The 21719-nt window shown below is 38.7% G+C and overlaps 1 protein-coding gene across 4 annotated transcripts in view; it reads left to right on the forward strand.

Annotated features, from left to right (window-relative positions):
- LYPLA1 (lysophospholipase 1) overlaps window positions 1–21298 on the forward strand; it is a 38563-nt gene extending 17265 nt beyond the window's left edge. For 2 of the 4 annotated variants that reach the window (XM_070481284.1, XM_014838778.3), the window contains exons 3-9: window positions 6119–6184; window positions 7745–7792; window positions 9416–9486; window positions 12511–12584; window positions 14788–14889; window positions 15930–16106; window positions 19534–21298. In XM_070481284.1, coding sequence (XP_070337385.1) covers window positions 6119–6184; window positions 7745–7792; window positions 9416–9486; window positions 12511–12584; window positions 14788–14889; window positions 15930–16106; window positions 19534–19587 — 592 coding nt within the window. In that variant the 3' untranslated portion in view covers window positions 19588–21298. Of the gene's footprint in view, window positions 1–6118; window positions 6185–7524; window positions 7646–7744; window positions 7793–9415; window positions 9487–12510; window positions 12585–14787; window positions 14890–15929; window positions 16107–19533 lie in introns of those variants that run through there. The other 2 variants (XM_044744180.2, XM_044744178.2) reach the window with 2 other exon arrangements.
- The last annotated feature ends 421 nt before the right edge of the window (window positions 21299–21719 follow it).

Raw genomic sequence — 21719 nt, forward strand, 5'->3', positions numbered from 1 at the left:
ACCTCCAGTACTATGTTGAATAAGAATGGTGAAAGTGGGCACCCTTGTCTTGTTCCTGTTCTGAGAGGGATGGGTTTCAGTTTTTGTCCGTTGAGTATGATGTTGGCTGTGGGTTTGTTATATAGCCTTTATTATGTTGAGGTACTTTCCTTCTATACCTATTTTATTGAGGGTTTTTATCATAAATGGGTGTTGGATCTTGTGGAATGCTTTCTCTGCATCTATTGAGATGATCATGTGGTTTTTGTTTCTCATTTTGTTAATGTAGTGTATCACGTTGATTGACTTGCAGATGTTGAACCATCCTTGTGTCCCTGGTATAAATCCCACTTGATCATGGTGTATAATCTTTTTGATATATTGCTGTATTTGGTTTGCCAAAATTTTGTTGAGGATTTTTCCATCTATGTTCATCAATGATATTGGCCTGTAGTTTTCCTTCTTTGTGTTGTCCTTGTCAGGTTTGGGGATCAGAGTGATGTTGGCTTCATAGAATGTATTAGGGAGTGCTCCATCTTCCTCTATTTTCTGGAATAGTTTGAGAAGGATAGGTATTAAATCTTCTTGAATGTTTGCTAGAATTCTCCAGAGAAGCTGCCTGGTCCTGGACTCTTATTTTTGGGGAGGTTTTTGATTACTGTTTCTATTTCTTTACTTGTGATTGGTCTATTCAGGCTCTCTATTTCTCCCTGATTCAGTTTGGGTAGGTTGTATGAGTCTAGGAATTTATCCATTTCTTCTAGGTTGTTCAATTCAATTTGTTGGCATATAGTTTTTCATAGTATTCTCTTATGATCCTTTGTATTTCTTAGGAATCTGTTGTGATTTCTCCTCTCTCATTTCTAATTTTATTTATTTGAGACTTCTCTCTTTTTTTTTTAGTGAGTCTGGCTAAGGGTTTGTCGATTTTGTTAATTTTTTCGAAGAACCAACTCTTTGTTTCATTGATCCTTTCTACTGTCTTTTTTGACTCAATATCATTTATTTCTGCTCTAATTTTTATTATTTCCCTCCTTCTACTGACTTTGGGCTTTGTTTGTTCTTCTTTTTCTAATTCCGTTAGGTTTCGTTTGAGGTTGTTTATGTAAGATTTTTCTTGCTTATTGAGGTGAGCCTGTATTGCAATGAATTTCCCTCTTAGGACTGCCTTTGCTGCGTACCAAATCATTTGGTACAGTGTGTTTTCATTTTCATTTGTCTCCAGATAATGTTTGATTTCTTCTTTAATTTCTTCAATAATCCATTGTTTGTTCACCAGCATGTTGTTTAGTCTCCACATTTTTGGCCCTTTCCCAGCTTTATTCTTGTAGTCGATTTCTAGTTTCATAGCATTATGATCAGAAAAGATGCTTGATATTATTTCAACCCTCTTGAACTTATTGATGCTTGCTTTGTTTCCCAAGATATGGTCTATCCTTGAGAATGTTCCATGAGCGCTTGAGAAGAATGTGTAACCTGCTGTTTTTGGATGAAGTGTCCTATATATATCTGTTAGGTCCATCTCATCTAATTTTTCATTTAATTCTGTAATTTCCTTGTTGATTTTCTGTCTGGGTGATCTGTCCATTGGTGTTAATGGGGTGTTGAGGTACCCTACTATTATTGTATTGCTGTTGATGTCTCCTTTTAGTTTTGTTAATAGTTCCTTTATGAATTTTGGTGCTCCTGTGTTAGGTGTGTATATATTTATAAGTGTTATGTCATCTTGGTGGAGCGTCCCTTTTATCATTATATACTGCCCCCTTTGTCTTTCTTTATCTGTTTTGCTTTGAAGTCTACTTTGTCTGATATAAGTATGGCAACACCTGCTTTCTTTTGTTCATTATTAGCTTGGCGTATTGTCCTCCATCCCTTCACTTTGAGTCTGTGTTTGTCTTTGGGGCTGAGGTGTATTTCCTGGAGGCAGCATATTGTTGGATCTTGTTCTTTGATCCATCCTGCCACTCTGTGCCTTTTGATTGGAGAGTTCAATCCATTCACGTTTAGAGTGATTATTGAAACGTGTGGGCCTACTGTTGCCATTTTATCAGTTGTTTTCCTGTTGTTTTGCATTTTGTCCTGATGGAGAGCTGTTACTTTGTGTTATTGTCCTTCTGCTTATCTCCTTTGTTCTGGATTTTGTAACTCCTTTCCTTTTTTTGATTTTTCAGGAATGAGGTTCTTCCTGAGCATTTCTTGAAGAGGAGGTTTTGTGGCGATGAACTCCCTTAACTTTTGTTTATCTGGGAAAGTTTTTATTTCTCCATCATATTTGAAGGATATTTTCGCTGGGTAGAGTATTCTTGGCTGCAGGTTTTTGTCCTTCAGAGTTTTGAATATTTCATTCCAGTTTCTTCTAGCCTGTAAGGTCTCTCCTGAGAAATCTGCTGATAGCCTTATGGCGTTTCCTTTGTAAGTTATTTTCTTCTGCCTGGCTGCCATTAGTATTTTCTCTTTGTCGTTGACTTTTGCTAGTTTCACTACTATATGCCTTAGGGTTGGTCTTCTTGCGTTAATAAAGTTTGGAGATCTATTGGCTTCTGTCACATGAAGTTCCATCTCTCTTCCCAAGTTTGGAAAGTTCTCAGCTATTATTTCTTTGAACAGGTCTTCTGCCCCCTTCTTCTCTTCTCTCTCTGGTATACCTATAATCCTTATGTTGCGTCTAATTGAGTCAGATAATTCTCGGAGAGTTTCTTCATTTCTTTTTAGTCTTAGTTCTCTCTCCTCCTCTGTCTGCAGCATTTCTATATTCCTATCCTCCAGATTGCTAATTCTGTCCTCCATATTATCGACCCTACTGTTCAGAGAGTCCAGATTTTTCTTAATCTCCTCCATTGTGTTCTTCATCTCCAGTATTTCTAATTGGTTCTTCTTTATAGTGTCAAGGTCTTTTGTGACATAGCTCCTGAACTCATTGAGTTGTCTATCTGAATTCTCTTTTAACTCGTTGAGTTTTTAAATAATGGCAGTTTTGAAATCATCGTCATTTAGGTTATAGATTTCATTGTCTTTGGGATTGTTTTCTGGGTACTTATCATTTTCCTTCTGTTCTGGAGATTTAATATATTTTTTCATACTGCTTGATGGCGTGGATTTGTGCCTCCGCATAGAGATAGAGTTTAGTTTCTGCTTCCACTTGTTGCAACTGGTGTTGGGTGGGGAGCAGCTGTTTAGACTGCACCAACCAGGAGTCCTGTCAGCTCTTACTGACTGGACCTGGACCCCTCCTTGTAGTCACAGTGGTCCTGTGGGGTCCCTCGTTGGTTGTGGGGGCAATCACAAGGGGGCCTCAGGCTGCTGATGCCTACTGTTGCAGCCCACTTAGACCCGCTCCCTCCTTGTGGTCTGCAGCGGTGTTGTGGGCTTTCCCATCAGCCAGGAGTAGGATCACCTCTAATCGCCACTTTATCCCTAACAGAGCCCACAAGATCACACTTGTCCACTATAGGTCCCAGCAGAGCTATGGGTATCTTCTGCAGTCTGTCATTAGCTTACCTAGCTGTGCTACTTTTGCCCCAAGGCCTTCCTGCCTTGCGATTGCCAGTCGAGACCTCTCCACTAGTGCTGTGCAGAGGCTTTCGCTGAGGCTGCTGCAGGAACCTGGAGTTCCACCCTGGGCTACATAGCTGTTTCACCGGAGCTCCGCTCTGCCCCACTCCACTCTTACGGGATCTCTGGGAGCCCCTTGCCTCGTCTGGGACATGGCCAGAGTCCGTGGGCCTGGCGGTGGCTTGTAAGCTGCTGCCTTGTGGGGAATTCTGCTCTAGGGAGCTTCCTGATGTTCCGAATGCTGGGAAGGGCCTCCCTGCCAATGGCGAGCAGAGGCCCTCCCTGCTAGGGGGGGTGCAGGACCCCGGAGCATCCCCCTGAGCTGCAGAGCTGGGTGCTGGAGCTCCAACCCTGTCCCCAAGCATGTCCACAGGAAGTCCAGGTGCCCCCTGCACTGACCCGTGTGCCAGAGACCATGGGCCCAGCAGCAGCTGGTGGTCTGGTGCCGTGCTGGGGAATCTGCCCCCTGGGAGCTTCCCTTTGTCCTGGATTCTGGGCGTGGCCTCCCTGCTAATGACGAGCAGAGGCTTTCCCTGCCGGGGAGCTGCGGGACCCCGGAGCCTCCCCCCGGGCCACAGAGCTGGGCCCTGGAGCGCCAACCGTGTCCCCAAGCATGTCTACGGGAAGCCCAGGTGCCCCCTGCACTGACCCGTGCGCCAGAGACCGTGGGCCCAGCAGCAGCTTGTGGTCTGGTGCCATGCCAGGGAATCTGCCCACCGGGAGCTACCCTTTGTTCTGGATTCTGGGCGTGGCCTTCTTGCTAATGGCGAGCAGAAGCTTTCCCTGCTGGGGAGGTGCGGGACCCTGGAGCCTCCCACTGGGCCGCAGAGCCAGGTGCTGACCTCCAACCCTGTCCCCAAGCACGTCCACAGGAAGTCCGGACATCCCCTGCACCGACCCGTGTGCCAGAGACCGAGGGCCCAGCAGCAGCTTGCGGTCTGATGCTGTGCCGGGGAATCCACCCGCCGGGAGCTTCCCTTTGTTCTGGATTCTGGGCGGGGCCTCCCTGCTAATGGTGAGCAGAGGCCTTCCCTGCCGGTGGGTGTGGGACCCTGGGGATTCCCCCTGGGCTTAAGTGTAATCGTGGAGGGCTTGAGTAGGGCTCTTGTCACCTGTTTCCACCGTCACTCCGCTGGTGAGTGCACACTCCCGCCCTTGGTGTGTGGTGATGCTATGGGGGAGTCCACTGGAAGAGAGCCTCCTGCAGGAACTAGGCTGTCTGGGGGTCGGGGGTCGGAGAGTTTTCACCTATTTCCACCTCCTCCCGGGGGGAAGTCCATCCGCCTTCCGATGTATAGTAGTACGAGACTCTTAGGCGTCTTGAGATGCTATCTGGATATCCTTAGGTTGGTTCCCACCTGGCCAGCTGAGAAGCTCCGCTGCTCCCAAAGGTGGCTTTTTTCCTCTCTGGCCTGAGTTACTGCCTCTTCTGCTTTTGTCAGGACTGTCCCTTGTTGTGGGGGTTCTTTTTATCCAGTTTTCAGTTTTCAATCCAGGGTGATTCTTCCTAAAATTGTTGTAACCTGCTTGTGTTTGTGGGAGGAAGCGAGTTCAACGTCTGCTCACAGCGCCATCTTGACGAGAACTCCTAATTTATTTTTCAGGAAGGTCTGAGGCTCATAGATAGTTAATACCAGCTCACTCCACCACCTGGGAACATCAGTGGTGGTGTCTTCATCCTCCTGTCTCCCCCTCCTGTATCTATTTCTTAAGTGGTGTGCATGGAAAAAATTGGAAGGAAATACATCAAAAGGTTAACTGTTTATTTCTGGCTAGAAGGATTATGATGATTTACATGTTTTTAGTTTTTCTCATATTCTATTTTGAACATAGATATGTACATAGACACAAAAGGAAAGAATGTTAATTAAAGTTGGTTTTTGGTTGTTTTTTGTTTTTGGGGGGGGCGGTTTGGTGAGGAAGAGTGGCCCTGAGCTAACATGTTGCCAATCTTCTTTTTGCTTGAGGAAGATTTCCCTGAGCTAACGTCTGTGCCAGCCTTTCTCTGTTTTGTATGTGGGACTCCACCACAGCATGGCTTGATGAGCTGTGTATAGGTCCGCACCCAGGAGCTAAACCTGTGAACCCTGGGCTGCCAAAGTGGAGCACATGAACTTAACCACCATGCTACCAGTCCAGCCCATAAAGTTGTTAATTTAATAGTATAGTAAGCACGAAGAGATGCCACACAACTGATTTACTTTACTCCTCTGAGGCTTTTTTCTTCATATAAAATGTGAATTATATTGTCTTTCTTGCTTACTTTGTTAGACACACTGTTGTGAGATTATAAAGAGAGAAAAATATATGTTTATATTTTGTAAATTATAAAGTTCTGTGGAAATAATATGAAAGAAAGCACATGTCTCTCTACGAGAGGTCATCTTTATCTATAGGTAAAGCTTAAATAATAGCCTTTGGGTTATTTCTAGGTTGGTGGTGGTATAAGCATTGATGATCTGCACTTTTAAGATATTTTAAGGAGTTAACATTATCTTCACAAATTTTTTTAAGTATTATTCCTTTACTAATTTATTGGGATTTGAAACAATATCTAATGGCATTGTTCAAATAATTTCTCTACCAGGCACGGATGGGCAGAAGCCTTTGCAGGTATCAGAAGTTCACATATCAAATATATCTGCCCACATGCGTAAGTATTTTTAATGTTTAGGCTGGTGATTCAGAATCTGGAGAGTAACAATTATGATAGCTTTACTTTTCCAGAAAAGTATTTGAATATAATTTATTTTTATCTTTTAATATTCAGTTTAAAAATAAAGATTAGTAAATTCTTTAAAACTAAAACGATGTCTTGATTACATTGAATTTTCTTTTTTTTGTTGAGAAATTTAAAATAATACTCTCTTGGAGGTCAGTTGAACTCACAGCCAAAAAAATTCTTTTAGATATACAAACATCTGTTAAGTTCTAAGGATATCCAAGAAGTATCTCTGAAGGGGATTGACCTGTCAGGTTTGTGAGAAATGTTTACTATGTTGAAAACACTCCTAAATTTTATTGATTGGAGGCAAGGTGTTGTACTGTGGAAAGAACACAGACTTTGGAGTCTGATAGATGTGGTTTCAAATTCTGAAAATGTTTGTGGATGTCAAAAAGAAACTAGTAAGTTTTGAGCAAACTGAAGAAATTAATAAGATTGGCCAGTTTTAGGCCAAAAGGTTGCTGAGAAGCAATAGCCATGGAGAAGCCAAATGGGATTAGATACATGCTAGTGGATTAGTAATTTGTCCTCAGAAGTAGTAGTAGCTGTAGAGTTTATAAAGATGAGAGAGGGAATGGAAAGAGGAAAAATAGCTGACATTAAGTAAGAAAACATTCCTTCCTCTTTTTATCTTGAAGTAGAGGGTTTATCTTACCTCTGTAGGTTACCACTGAATACTATGGCTAGGGTTGCTATTTCCTCTATTATTCTGACTCATGCAAGAGACAGAGTTCTTGATTATGTTGGAATTTCTACTATATTGTTATTGGCCCCAGACAGAATTTGGTATAAGGCTATTTCCCAACCCAGGGAAGTTTATGTTCCCAAAGAAATTTTGATAAGATTTTGTAACTGCTAAGGAAGACTTGTTTTGTGATCAGGAGTATAGTGGTGAAATGTAGTTATAGTGGTTTTTTTTCCTTTTGTATCTACTGTATTCAGGTTGTTCAGGAAATTTTTCATCACAGACCTGAATTGGGTGTAATAAACATTTAGGCAAAACTTATATGTCCCTTATTTTTTTAGAGGTCTCCTAAACTAGCATGTCGTAGCTAAGAATTAGAAAATAAGAAAAAATGTAATCTGAGCATATGGGAATTGATGCTACAGTATCTGTGCAATAAATTGCTCATATCCTTAGTCCATTAGCCAGAGTCTCATATTTTATACATTTCCAACTATTTTAGTTACTGGTTTTCTTCCTCATGTCTAGTTTGAAAATATTAAGTAAGGGTGTTGAGAAAGGAAAATGTTTTTTATTTGCTAAGCTTAGTCCTTTCCAGCTGCTGCTGTCTTCAGAACGCATTTGAAGAGTGTGGAGATCAGAATTGAACAGGTGTGGATGCAGTGAAACAGCTCATATCTTAAAATTGTAGCATACAGTTTTGTGTAAGCCTCAAGTAATTATCTATCTAATTGATGGAATTTATCAGATTTTATGCTTTGTTATATTATTCTTATTTTGCTTTTTTTTTCTTTCCCATGTAGACCAGTTATGCCTGTAACATTAAATATGAACATGGCTATGCCTTCTTGGTAAGTAAGAACTTATGTATTCAATAAGAACTTTTTATTTATTCTTAATTTTTTTTTTATCAGAAGTTCTTTTGCATATAGCAATTTTTAATTAGCTGTTTTTAAGTTGCAAAGTTACATAATTAACTTTGAATTTAACCTTTAATTACTTAAGTTTTTATACTTTAGACTCAGGGTAAACTTAAGGAGTGGCACCAATAGGTAGAGAAACGGAGAGAATGGGTGAATAGAAATACTGTGGAAAACATCTCTTACAGCTCGATAAACCTTTGTTGATTTCAGTAACCAGACATTTGTATGACCCCGCATGGCATACACTCGAGCCATAGCCTCTTTATTCTTCCTGGAGAGCTGATGAGTTTTTAAGGAAACCGTTTCGTCTTCAGCCTCTCAAGATATTTTCATATTCCCTATATGCTTTATAGTCAGTGGGTAGAGTCAGATCTTTGTTCCTCTGAGCCACTTCCAGACTGTGGTTTCTTCCTGCTGCTCTCTGTGGCTTCTGCCATCACATCTTTTCAAAAATGATGACTTTGACACCTGATGCATATTTTCCTTTTCACTTCAGCTCTGCCACCATTTTATCTACTAGGTGACTACAGAGTCCAATGTAAATGGCTCGTTCATATCCTTGACTGACTTTTACTTCCTTGACTCTTCTCTTTGCCAGTGACATTTTCTTCTCTCCACTTTAGTCATTCACAGTCATTCCTTGGGCCTTGTTATCTGGAACTATCCCACTTCTGAAGTCTCTTAATTCAGACCTGACTATTAAGCTTAATTGTTCATCCTTTGAGTTTGCTTCCCCCTTTCCAGTTTGTTCTTAGACCGCATCAAGCCTTCTAGTCCACTGTCATCTTCTCTACTTGTTCCCACCCATCTCTAACCCACCCCTGCACTCTGTTTTTTAATCTACTTTAGATTCCTTGGCAACATTTACAAGTTCCTGCCTGCCTTGCGTTTAGTTCTTTCATCTTTCCTCTCTGGCAAAATTCCCATCCAGGACCGGTATTTCTACCTAATGTTGCTAGAGACCATGATGAAAGAATATAACCTGATAGAGAAATAGAAAGATTCAAAAGAAGGCTTCCCTTGGTCTCTGGTTTGAAGTATCTACGATGTGTGATGAAAAAGTTTTACAGAATATGGATAGAGATCAGCATAAATACCTATGTTCAATAGGTATGAGGTAGTGCATCCAGGAGTGACATGATAAAGTGACTCTATTCCATTGGATTGACTTATGATACAATAGAAGGGGAAGTGAGTAGCTCAAATTTATTACAAACTTCTTACGAGTGTGGGTTGAGATTCCTGCTTGGGTGTAAGATTGGACTAAGTAATTTCTTAGATGTTCTTACCCTAAAATTATGTGGCACTGTGACTTTTTAACATTGGAATCTCTATCTAGTTGGGGTGAAAGGAACTTATAGAATGTCAGATTCGTGCATTTAAGTTAATTGTTTGGCCTCTGGAGACATTTTAATTTGGGCTTCATGTTCTAGAGAGTATCTGTGGTTAGCCCTTTTATCCAGACTACCATGAGTTTAGTAAAATAGACTTAACAAGAGTAGATATTCTTAGAATCGAATGATTCTTTTAAGATTTTGCCTTATTTTCCAGGTTTGATATTGTTGGACTTTCACCAGATTCACAGGAGGATGAACCTGGAATTAAACAGGCAGCAGAAAATGGTAAGTACAGAAGAGTTATATAAAGACAAAAGCATTCTTAACTATTTTTAGTAGATTCAATAGTTTTATTGATGTCGATGAAATATTACACAATTATCTGAAGTTCCTTTCTGATCACTCTAACTTGTTTGCCATGATGGCCACTTGTTTGCCATGATGATCCACTTAACTATGGTCAATAGAGGTGAAGTGGATGGGGAAGAATGGCATTTATCAAACTTTAGCTCTGCTGAATACATAATTTTGCTTTGATTTACCAGGCAAAAATAGAATGTTTAATTAATAGTTGTGGCCAGTTTTCTTCACTAAGGAGACTTCAAATAAGAGTAAAAATAATGATACAATGTTATAATGAAAATTATATTAATGGTTAATTTTAGTGCAATAATAATAATAGATCCCACTGATTGGACACATAAGCTATTAAACAAGCTAAATAATTCTTATCATCCTCTCGTTTAACACTCCTATGAAATAAGTATAAATTCTACTTTACAGAATTTCCAAAGTCTGTTCTCTAGTATAGTATTCCCTGCTCCTTTGGGAACATGATAATTTCGTTTATTTTTTGGGTGAAAGCATAAAGAACACTAACTTATTGGGAAAAATGTGGTTTTAGAAAATGCACAAAAGCATCCTTTTCTTTTACATGTATGTACTGAAATATTTACAAATAGACAATGTAATGACAGGGATTGACTTCAGAATAATCTGGGTGATAATGTGGCAGGCATTGATGAAACAAGCCTGGCTGTGAATTGGTAATTGCAGAAGCAAGGTAATGTTTACCCAGGGAGTCCTCACATGCTCTTTCTGTTTTTATATTTGTTTGAAAATTTCCAAAATAGCTTAAAAACCAAAACCCAGGAGGATCCATGTAAAAATCTTTTTTTTAAATCTTTTCTTTAGAAGAAGTCTTAAGAACTTTAAAACAGGGAAGATACATTCAAAACAATTTGAGGGGCTAGCTTGGGGGCTGAGTGGTTAAATTTATGCGCTCTGCTTCCAGGGTCCAGGGTTAGCCCATTTGGATCCTGGGTGTGGACCTACACACTGCTCATCAAGTCATACTGTGGTGGCCTCCCACATAGAAGAACTAGAAGGATTTATAACTAGGATATACAACTATGTGCTGGGGCTTTGGGGAGGAAAAGAAGGAAGATTGGCAACGGATGTTAGCTCAGGGCCAATCTTCATCCAAAAAAAACCCACAAAACAATAAAAGCACTCACTGGATATTTAGGAATGTCAAACCAAGAACACTGACTTTTAGGATCATCAAAAAGCAAATCAGAGCTGGAATCCTAGAGCTAGGATTTTGTCAAAAAATAATAGATGACAAAAATGCATATTGGCTATGAGAATGAGTTGTTAGACCCTGTGGAAGATGGGGAGAGACTGGGCCTTGTGAAGAAGACAGATGGGCCTGGTGTTCCAGAATGAAAAGTTCTGTCCTAATGATGGAGTTGGCCTGTGATGTACTTGCCATTTCTTTCCTGTCTGAGATGGTGTATTATTGGAGAGAATTAGGCTTAGACTCAGAGCTAGGAAAGAAAGGAGTCTCTATTTGAGGGCTGAGAGAATATGTTGCTGAACAAAGAAGAGAGTGCTCAGATTAGGACGAGGGGCACAGTGCTGCCCTTGCCCTTGTGCAAAAGGTGGTTGAAATTAGAACCCACTACTGCATAGCTGATTGCTGACATTGTAGTTTGTTAACTTCGTCTCAGCACTTGGTGTAACCATGAGGAGTAAAGCTTTGTGAAACTGAGGGAAAATGGTCCCAACATCTTCCTGGCTGTCACGCAGCTAACATTCACCAGGCCCCAGCCACAGCCTTCCCTCCTCACAGCTGGGCTGTTTCTGCTACTTCTGCAGCTTGTTTCTGACTGAGGCCGTGCAGTCTCTCCTAAATAACTCCCCTCCTACTTCTCACCAGCTCTTTTATTCCTAAGCCTCCTTCACTGTTCTCCATCCCAATCTCGCATGCCCTAGTCAGGGTACCCCTTGCTTTTCATACAAATTCTAAGAACTCAACATTATGTAAAAAAATAATTTTCAATTTGGGCATTTATATTTTTTCACAGTATTCTAATAAAAGCAGATTCTTGTTTTTTTATAAAAAGGAAATATAAAGTTGGAAATTTTAATCTTTAAAAAATGAAACTCTTGGGGCTGGCCTGGTGGCTTAGTGTTTAAGTTTGCACACTCCACTTTGGTGGCCTGGGGTTCACTGGGTCAGATCCTGGGTGCAGACCCACATACCACTCATCAAGCCATGCTGCGGTGGCATCCCACATACAAAAAAATAGAGGAAGATTGGCACAGATGTTAGCTCAGGGCCAATCTTCCTCACCCAAAAAAAAAAAAAAGAAACTCTTGCACATATGTCAAAAATGAAAGGAGATAATTTTGTAAAAGGTACAGTTATTCGATAAATACAGGACTGATTATAAAGAGAAAGGAAATTCTGAGAGTTATCAAGTATTATTTTTAATGATGAGTGTCAAAGTATTTTGCAGAAACAAAAGAATTCATTTGATTTTTTTTCCCCTGCATCATTTATAGGCTATAGGAAAAATTAATACTGTGGCTTTTTAAAATAATAGAATGAACTGGCTAAACACTGTAAAGTATAAACCATGTAATCTACTTAATTACTTAGATTTTAAAATGACAACTTTTAGATACAAATACCTATGCTTCATTGATGAGAGGGAAATATAAAATGTATATGAGCAGAATTAACATAGATAAAAGAATACCCATCTATTGATGAGAAAGAACTGTTGTTTACAAATTATATAATGAAATAATTTAGTAGTTTAAGCAGCACCTGCAAAATCTAGTTTTATAATGAAAATATTCTAATTTTGTGTTTTAATAGAGTGCTTCCAGTTTTTCACTTATTTCAACCTTTAATATACTTTGTGCTGTTTTTGGTTTTATTAATTTTTCCCTATTTAAATTATATCAATAGGCTTAAGTTTGAAAGTATTGGTGATTTAACTTTCATGTTGTTTTTAGTAAAAGCTTTGATAGAGCAAGAGGTGAAGAATGGCATTCCTTCTCACAGAATTATTTTGGGAGGATTTTCTCAGGTAAGAGAAAGTTTGAGTGGTATGTCAGTAGCATCAGTATATTTACCTAGAAGTCTGTGGTTTCAATCCTTTTTCTATGGAGGAGTCTATTTTTTAGATATTATAGAGTCTGATATACTACTTACCTTTATGCTGAATTAAATACAAATGGCCTAGAAATAATTATTAAGAGACTACTTCATACTCTTGCTTTTCTAGTTTTCTCTCTTCAGCAGTAGCTTTCACCTTATAAGTTACATCTTGAAAATCAATTTATTAAGTAAATTGATTGGAACCTGGAATATATTTTCTTAAAATAACCATAGTACACATGTAGTTAGGTTTCTTAATTAACACTGTACACCCCTTTAAACAAAACTCTAATTTAAACATAAGTCCCCTGTCCTAGGAGGAAACTGTTGATAGGAACAATACAGTAGAAGACCAGAGAATTTCTTCCCTCTTTTTGTCACAGTCACATTCCTAGTTGAGCCTTGCAGATCCCCTGAAGTCCTTGTGGGGCAGGTCAGAGTAGGACCTCCCACAGTGCTGGGGGGTGGTGCTTGTTGTCCTCCCTGGACTCTCTTTTTCCCACTGGGGGAACTGGAGGCCCAGAGGACTCCTCTCCACGTGGTGCTGTGCTGGCCTGGGGGAGGGGCAGTGCGGCAATGCGGTCAACATTTAGCTGCTGCTGCTTTTACCCTGCTAATGCGTCTATCTTGGTCTGTGTGGTGCAGGGGTGCTTCAGCTTCACCCTGTGTTCTAGGATTCTCTCAGTGGTGTCTTGTTCTTGAATAGTTGCTAGTTGTTCTTGTAAGGGGGAGTGAAGTCACGAAGGACCTGTGTTGCCATCTTGGTGGCATCATTATCCTCCTTCATTTTGTCATGTAAAATAGGTTTAGATATAAATATGTGATGTTTATTTTTGGCATCATCTTCTCTTTCTTTACTTTTTCTCCTACCCTCTCTACTTTTTCCACAGGCACAGTTACCTCATATTGCTCTTACATCTTTATTCCAGCTTATCACCTGTTTGCCATGTCACCCATCCCCACATTGCTCTAGCTTCTAATCTGCAGGTATTCTGCATCAACAGCTTAGTGTTCAGCATACCTGAATTAGGCCAGTGTCAGAATTGTGGAATTATTTAAAAGGTAGAATTCAATAGAAAGATAGGTTGTTGATACAATACACAGTAGAAAGATATGTTTTTGATTTGGTATTTGTTGAAATTTCATGGATAATGTACATTTTAATACACATTGTGACATAAATGTAGGTACAAAAATGAATGCTTGGTTCAAATAGGAAGTGAATATAGGAGTCTGTATATTTGAGATTCATTGATTATAATTTATAGAAACCAACTTCTAGTACCTTAAGAAATAAGTTGTGTCTGTGGGATCACATCAAGGAAACCAAGGATGATAATGAAGCAGGGCCTCAGGAATAGCTAGGATTTGGAAAGCCATCAGATCTTTCTCTCTGTCTTCATCTCTGTTGCTCTGCTCATCTCCTTCATTTGCCTCTCCATCTACAGCTGGCTGTCTCTGCTTTTGCACCCTATAGCTTTTCCACTTCTTGAGTTAACATGTTAACAGTTCCAGCCACACAAAGAGACAGACCAACAGTCACTGAATCCCAATTTCAAAATCCTGGGAGAAAGAACATAGCTATCTCGGATGAGAAATAATCTCATGTCCTCATGTGGCCCATGACCCATGGGAATGGTCAGAGTGATGTGGCATCTAGATGACTGATGGGAGTGCAGTTCCCAGAATGCAAGGTATTGTTAGCTGGGTAGGCAGATAATCTAAAGTTGTCTGCTACATAGTTCTTTTTATCTTGAATTCCTGTTTTAGAAAATAATACCAATTTAAGACTAGATTTGATTTTATACCTAAGACTTTTCAGAGGAGAAAACAGTAACCATAAATTCAGAATATTCCTAAGGTGGTTGTAAGTGCAGCAGTTAACTGTACTATTAACTCTGTCTTGACTGATTGGGTAGTTGCTGTGTTCTCACAATAGTCTTGAGTGTAGAGAAGCATGTTCTTTAGGACATGGTAGGGTGTGTATGTATTTCTACTAGTTTGCCTGATTTAATATGACATTAGCCAACCAGTTTGACTTTTTTATGGACATTATTAATAACAGGAAATCTCTTAAGAGTTGCTGTTAGCAGAGGATGTGTTCCATTGACTTTCCCTGCTTATCTTTCCAGGGAGGAGCTTTATCTTTATACACTGCTCTTACTACACAGCAGAAACTGGCAGGTGTCACTGCACTCAGCTGCTGGCTTCCGCTGCGGGCTTCGTTTCCACAGGTAGCCTGATTGATGCACGCAACATTGGATTACTGAACTGGAGATAGCGGATGATGTTGGGGAGAGGATTATCTTTTTTTTTTAATTAATTAATAAACCTCATTTATTTTTGAGCAGTTTTAGGTTCACAGCAAAATTCCGCAGAAATTATAGAACGTTCCCATATAGCCCGTGTCCCAATACCTGCATAGCTTTCCCTCTGTTGACATCCCACAGCACAGTGGTACGTTTGTTACAATCGACAAACCTACATTAACACATTGTTGTCACCCAAAGCCCATAGTTTACATCAATCACCCTTTTTTAAGAAGAATTTTCTTAGACTTTTGGGATGTATCATTAGGCTTTATCTGTACACTTGTTTTTACTGTGGATTTCATAGAATGGAATAAGAAATAAGTTATGTTGTCATTAATCTTATTTTGAAGTGTTTAATACATTTTAAGATATATATAAAAATTAGGACTATTTTTTACATGTAGAAATATTATTTTTGAATGTTCAGTATGTTCACTGCTTGATAGAATTTTGCCATAGAATATAATTTCTAAATATTCAACAGTGTAAAGCAATATATAGTAAACATGGGAGATGTGGACATTATTTTATTTTCAAATTCACCTTTAAATCTAGGGTTTTTTCTGTTGCTCTATAGTAACTCTTTGGTGTCTTGCACATAGTAAGTGCTGTTTATTAACCATCTTATTGAAATCAATTAAATAAGAGCTGAAAAGAACATGATTCAGCTAAAACATACCTCTGATATCAAGACACTGTGACTCTATAAGACTTAAGATACAATCTGCTTCAAGGAACCTATTCATGGGAAAACATATAACACAAGACAGGGTAATCATATGTCCTGTAAAAGTTTAAATAAAGAGGAGTATAGTGATGGAAAGAATTTTATTTCTGTGGCCATATATAACGTATAATGAAGGTAATAGTGTGTTGTATGTGCGTATCTACAATTTTAAATGCCTGGCATCATGCTCTACACTTTTGAATAAATAATACTAGTTTTGTTTTGTTTTTTGCAGGGTCCTATCAGTGGAGTTAATAGAGATATTTCTATTCTCCAGTGCCATGGAGATTGTGACCCATTAGTTCCCCTAATGTTTGGTTCTCTTACTGTCGAAAAGCTAAAAACATTGGTAAATCCAGCCAATGTAACCTTCAAAACCTATGAAGGCATGATGCACAGTTCATGTCAACAGGTAAATGTTTGGAAACAGTGATTACAGAGACATATTTGCAACTCTTTCCATGTGATATTTTTAAGATAAATAACATTTGACTACTTAGGGGTTTAAAGGAGTTAATTAATGAATTCGTACTGAATCATAGGTTAGCAGGACTTAGGTCAAAGTTCATTGAATTTAATTCAAAAAACACTGATTTCTTATTACATGCAAGCATTGTACATAATTCAAAGACAAAAAACAGTCCCTTTTATTAAAATTTAAAATAGATTAATTAAAATTAAAAATTTAATAGGGAAGAAGAATATATATTCAAGTAACTATAGAAAGCAGAATGTGATATATTTTATATTAGAAGTTTAAAAAAAGTTCTCTGAAAAACTGAGAAAAGTGAGATTAATTTTATCTTCGAAGGCACTCAGATGATAATGAAAGAGCTGGATTTTGAGGAATGGGTAGGATTTGGATAGCAAGTATGCAGAGAAAAGACTGTGGGACAGGAAAAGCAAGCTGTCCACTTGGGCCGTAGTCTTATGAAAGCCTGGGTGTCAGAACAGAAGACACAGAGAGGAAGAGACTCAGTTCTACAGAGCTTTTATGTTGTACTGAGGATGGACTTGTTCACTAGTCAGCTGGAAGCCATTGCCATGCTTTGTTTTGTTTTTAAGATTGGCACCTGAGCTAACATCTTTTGCCAATCTTTTTATTTTCTTCTCCTCCTCAAAGCCCACAGTACATAATTGTATATTATAGCTGCAAATCCTTCTGGTTGTGCTATGTGGGATGCCGCCTCAGCATGGCCTGATGAGCGGTGTCATGTCCGCACCCAGGATCCGAACCGGTGAAACGCTGGGCTGCCAAAGCAGAGCACATGAACTTAACCACGGGGCTGGCCCCCATTGCCATCTTTTGATCAAAGCAAGATGTGATCTAATCTACATTCTGCAGACAAATGAGGCAGAATCCAGTGGGATTTAGTGACTAATTTTATGGGGTAGGAAAGAAGAGGGTATCAAAGAGGCCTTAGATTTCTAGCTTGGATGACTAAGAGGATCCATTCATCAGGTAGATACATGGCTGGCTTTAGGGTGACAGGAAGGAGATGATACTGAGTATAGTGAACATACTGAGATTGATGTACCTCACGATGTCACAGTGGGTGTTGGAAATACTTGTCTGAAGCTCAACCTGAAATAAAGATTTAGAGTAATTACCACTATTATTGACCAGTGAAGAATTACCATGGGAGAATATCATGAGAAACAAAGCCAAGGGATAGAACCTTGGGGGAGGTCAAAGGAGTTAGGTTTGAATGGGAATACAGGAGGAGAGTTTCAGAGTGGGAGGGAGCAACTCATTTGAGAGTTCAGAGAACGATTCAGAAGTAGGCCAGGAAGAAACTACACAGTAGTAAGCCATCCGTGACGTCGGGTGTTTGGGGAGATGAAGCCAGACTACAGCAGATTGTGTGAGGTAGAGATGAGGGAGATGAGGAAGTAGAGGCAGCATGTGTAAACCTTTGTAAAAAAGGTTTTGGTAAAGGGGGAAAAGAGTAGGAAGGCTCTTTTTTAATGGGATGGGAGAAAGAGACTCCTGTCGGTGGGGAGGAGGTGGGGAGAAGGTGTGACAAAGAGAAGATAATTGGGGCCAGCCCCGTGGTTGAGTGGTTAAGTTCCTGTGCTCTGCTTCTGTGGCCCAGGGTTTCGCTGGTTTGGATCCTGGGTGTGGACATGGCACCGCTCATCAGGTCGTACTGAGGCGGCATCCCAACAGCACAACCAGAGGCGCTTACAACCAGAATATATACAACTATGTACTAGGGGGCTTTGGGGAGAAGAAGGCAAAAAAAACCCCCAAACATTCGCAACAGATGTTAGCTCAGGTGCTAATCCTTGGGGAAAAAGAGACGATAATTGAATGGGGGGAACCTTCAAGGGATCATGTTATATAAAGTCCTGAAATGGGTAGTGCTTGCCTTGAAAGAGGAGAACACCACTTTTGAATCAGGATAGAAGAGGATGGATGAGTATAGACAAGGATTTTGAGGTAGAAAAGAGAGTGGTTGAGAGCTCACATTAGATCCTCTTTCTTTATCTTTTCAGTAAAGTAGGCAATGTGCTCATTGATAAGAATGAAGGAGGCCTAGATAGATGTGGAGGCTTGAAAAGGCCTAGAATAAAAACTGATTGCTAAGCATTGAGGCAGTCCAAGTTCACAGTGTTTTGCAACCACTCAGCCTGGCTAAATCATTTGCTTTAGGGGCAGAGAAAGCAGATAGTAGTATGATTTATCCACAAAGACAAGGGGGCCTGGGATTCTAGGGTGTAACGGAGAACATAGTTGAAACCATAATGAAAACTGAATCAGAAAGGGGAGTGGGCTGCTGTCCAGTATCCAGGAGGGACTGAGGGTCTAGGAGCAGAGGTTTTCAGAGGAGGCTTTGCATCACAAGTAACCTGGAGATTAATAAATACAGATGCTGAAATGCCAAATTCAGCGCGATTCTGATTCAGTACAGTGGAGGTTTGGGAGTGAACTCAGACATCTGTGTTTGTATGGATGTGTTTTTAAAATAGAAGCTCATAGATGATTCTTTGTGCAGTCACATTGGAGGACACTGGCCTGGATGATTAGGAGCAGAAAGTGAAAAGACGCAGAACAGTAGGAGGTGGTGTCACAGGAAACTTTCAGGACTTTAGAGTGTTGTGTAGGCCACTGTCCTGCTGTGGCTTTCCTTTCTGAGTGACTAAATTATAAGGTTGAAGGTTCTCTGCATTGCTAATTTGTGAGTCTGTGAGGCTAAGCCTTGAAATACCGGAGATGATAGCAGGAAATGTGTTTGAGGGAGGTGAGAAAACTATGAGCCAGATGCAGGAGTCTTCTAGGAAAGTTTCTTCTGTAATAAATATTTGGTATATTCATTTTCATATCTTTCTAGGCCTATCTTAGGTACATGCCCTCTTTCATATGGTTGGTTGTATGTAAATCCTTATGAAAGGCACAAAATATTTTATGCTGTGGGTTTAGCATTTCATTCTAATAAGGGAATGTTAAAAGCTAGGCTTTTCCACTGATGCTTAGTTGGCAGTAATTGTGTACTTACTGAGACTTCTCAGTAGAGGTATCGTCACTGCTAATGCCCCTTCCAACCTCCTCACCCTCAGTGTTCTGTTTGTTCAAGTATAACAAAATGCAGACCATTTTCATGGGACTAGATAATAGATGGAAGCTATCATTTGAATGTACAGTAATCATCATCATAGGAAATGTTCTGAAGTTTCTCTTATAGCCTCATTTGTCTATTACAACTTCTTATTTAATTGTACTAGTAAAAATGTGGTTTCATCTTAGCTATGTACATCATAGATTTAGTTAGTGGTATTTTAGTGGGGATTTAATTTCTGATTTGTGTAACCACTTACTGGCACTTTATTCCAAACAGGAAATGATGGATATCAAGCAATTCATTGATAAACTCCTACCTCCGGTTGATTGACATCATTAAGAGGCCTCGTGTAGAAGTAGACACCAGCATCACTGTCGTAGAGTATCAACCTTCTCCCATGCCCAGTCTTGAAACTTCTGATGTTTGCAGTGTTAAAATGTTTTGCAAATATACACCAATGACACAGACTAGATAATATCTCCTTCTGGGAAATTTATGATCTTTTAAGTTTCTATACATGTATTTGTATAATATCATCCAGAATATACTAGTATTAAAATAGCTGAAGCAGCTAGCTCCTTTTTCCCCACATATAATTCAGCAAAATAATAAAATACTGTAACCAGATTTTGTATTACATCATTTGAGAATTATTAGTATGCTTAATGAAAATTTGTTCAAGTATAAATGAGCAGTTAAGATATAAATGATTTGTGCAGCTCTGACTTAGTGTAATGGACTTATTCCAAAATTACATAGTCACCATGCAATATCTGTATTTTTATATATGTATTCACATATAGTTAAGGGTTGTAATACATCAGAATGAGATGTTATTACATTATTCCTAATAATAGGGATAATACTTCTAAGTGTCAATAAAGAAGAATATTGCTCTCTTCAATTAATGGCCCTTTTATTTTGGGGACCAGGCTTTTCTTCCCGATATCATTTCTATTTAATATTTTTTTTTCCTCTCTAGAAAAGAAATATGTTCTTTCTTCTTTTTCATCCTTCATAACAGACCAAATATTGCCTCCTTGCCATGGACATCTGCTGTCAATACATACTGTAATTTGACATTCTGAATCACAGACATGTTGGTATTTAAAATGTATTTATACTTCTATAAAGAAACCAGGCATCATTTCAAACTTCCAATACTAATTTCTTAAACTGTACCTTAGTCCAAAGTTAGACCTTTATAGTTATCACGATCTTCGGTCCTGGTAATGGGATTAATTCTGTGCTTGTATTTTTCTGTAACTGAAAGAATAATTAGGTCATATTCTAGTATGTTCTGGAATATTTAAGACTGATTTTAAAAACTAATTTTAAGATGATTTGCTGTAAGATGATCTTGTAGCATAGAGTTTTAGTTTACTTATTTTGTATGTATCTTTGAAACCAACTACTGTAGGAAATGAACAATCCATTAGAAAAATTTGCTTTAATGTTATCTGCCAGTGGACTTATTTGAAATTTCCACTTTAGTCAGATGATTTTTTTAAATTAGTTTTTGTGCAAACATAAGAGTAGCAATTATTTGATTTTAAATAAAATTTTTCAGATTATTGGTAAAAATTATATGAAAACAAATTAATGGGTAATAAAGGCTAGTCAGAACTTGATATATATATATATGCTGTAGTTACCACAGTTTAATATGTAGCAAAAATGTACACTTGATATTTCTGAACTATTGTTAAATTTTCTGTTGTATTCCAACTGACTAAAACAATGTTAGGAATGCATCTTTATAAATGGGTGCTAATTGATAATGGAAATAATTTAGTAATGGACTGTATAGAATGTTAATAATGAAGCCATATGTTTATGTCTGGATTTAAAATTTTTAAACAATCATTTACTAAGTCATGTTGCTTTACCTTGAAGAATATAAATTGTTGTTTCAGTTATACAAATCGGCAAGATCTAATTTATGGCAAGAAATATTCCGTTGAAATATTGTGCTGTAATGTGGGAAAATGTAAATCTTTTTCACGGTTTCTATCAATGTGAAATAAAATTTAATTCTGACTTTTCTGTGACTGCTTTTTCGAATATTATTTTTAATATTTGGGTTTGCTTTGGAATGGTGTCTCTAACAAAAAGGAGGAAAATGACAACGTAATCACAAGAATGTACATTGAGAGAAATTTTGATGATGGCTTGGTTGGCCTGGAATGGAACTAGGCATGAGAGAAGCTTCTCTTGTTACTCAATTTTAATAAGCTAAAAAAAATTATTAAATTTGATTTTCAGTGTTCCTAACCTATTTAAGAAGTTTTGTTTAGGGTTCCCTTTTGTCTCTTCCTTTTTCTGTAGTATTCATGGGATTTTTAAATTAGTGTCATAAATCAATTACCCAAATAGTTTTTTCTCCTTTTATTTCACTATTGACTTGTAACTTTTCCCAATAAAGGAATTCTTTCTGTTCTGTCTCTTCAGCAGTTCTTCAG

Source organism: Equus asinus, chromosome 12, assembly GCF_041296235.1.
Source record: "Equus asinus isolate D_3611 breed Donkey chromosome 12, EquAss-T2T_v2, whole genome shotgun sequence".
NCBI classification, from domain to species: Eukaryota; Metazoa; Chordata; class Mammalia; order Perissodactyla; family Equidae; genus Equus; species Equus asinus.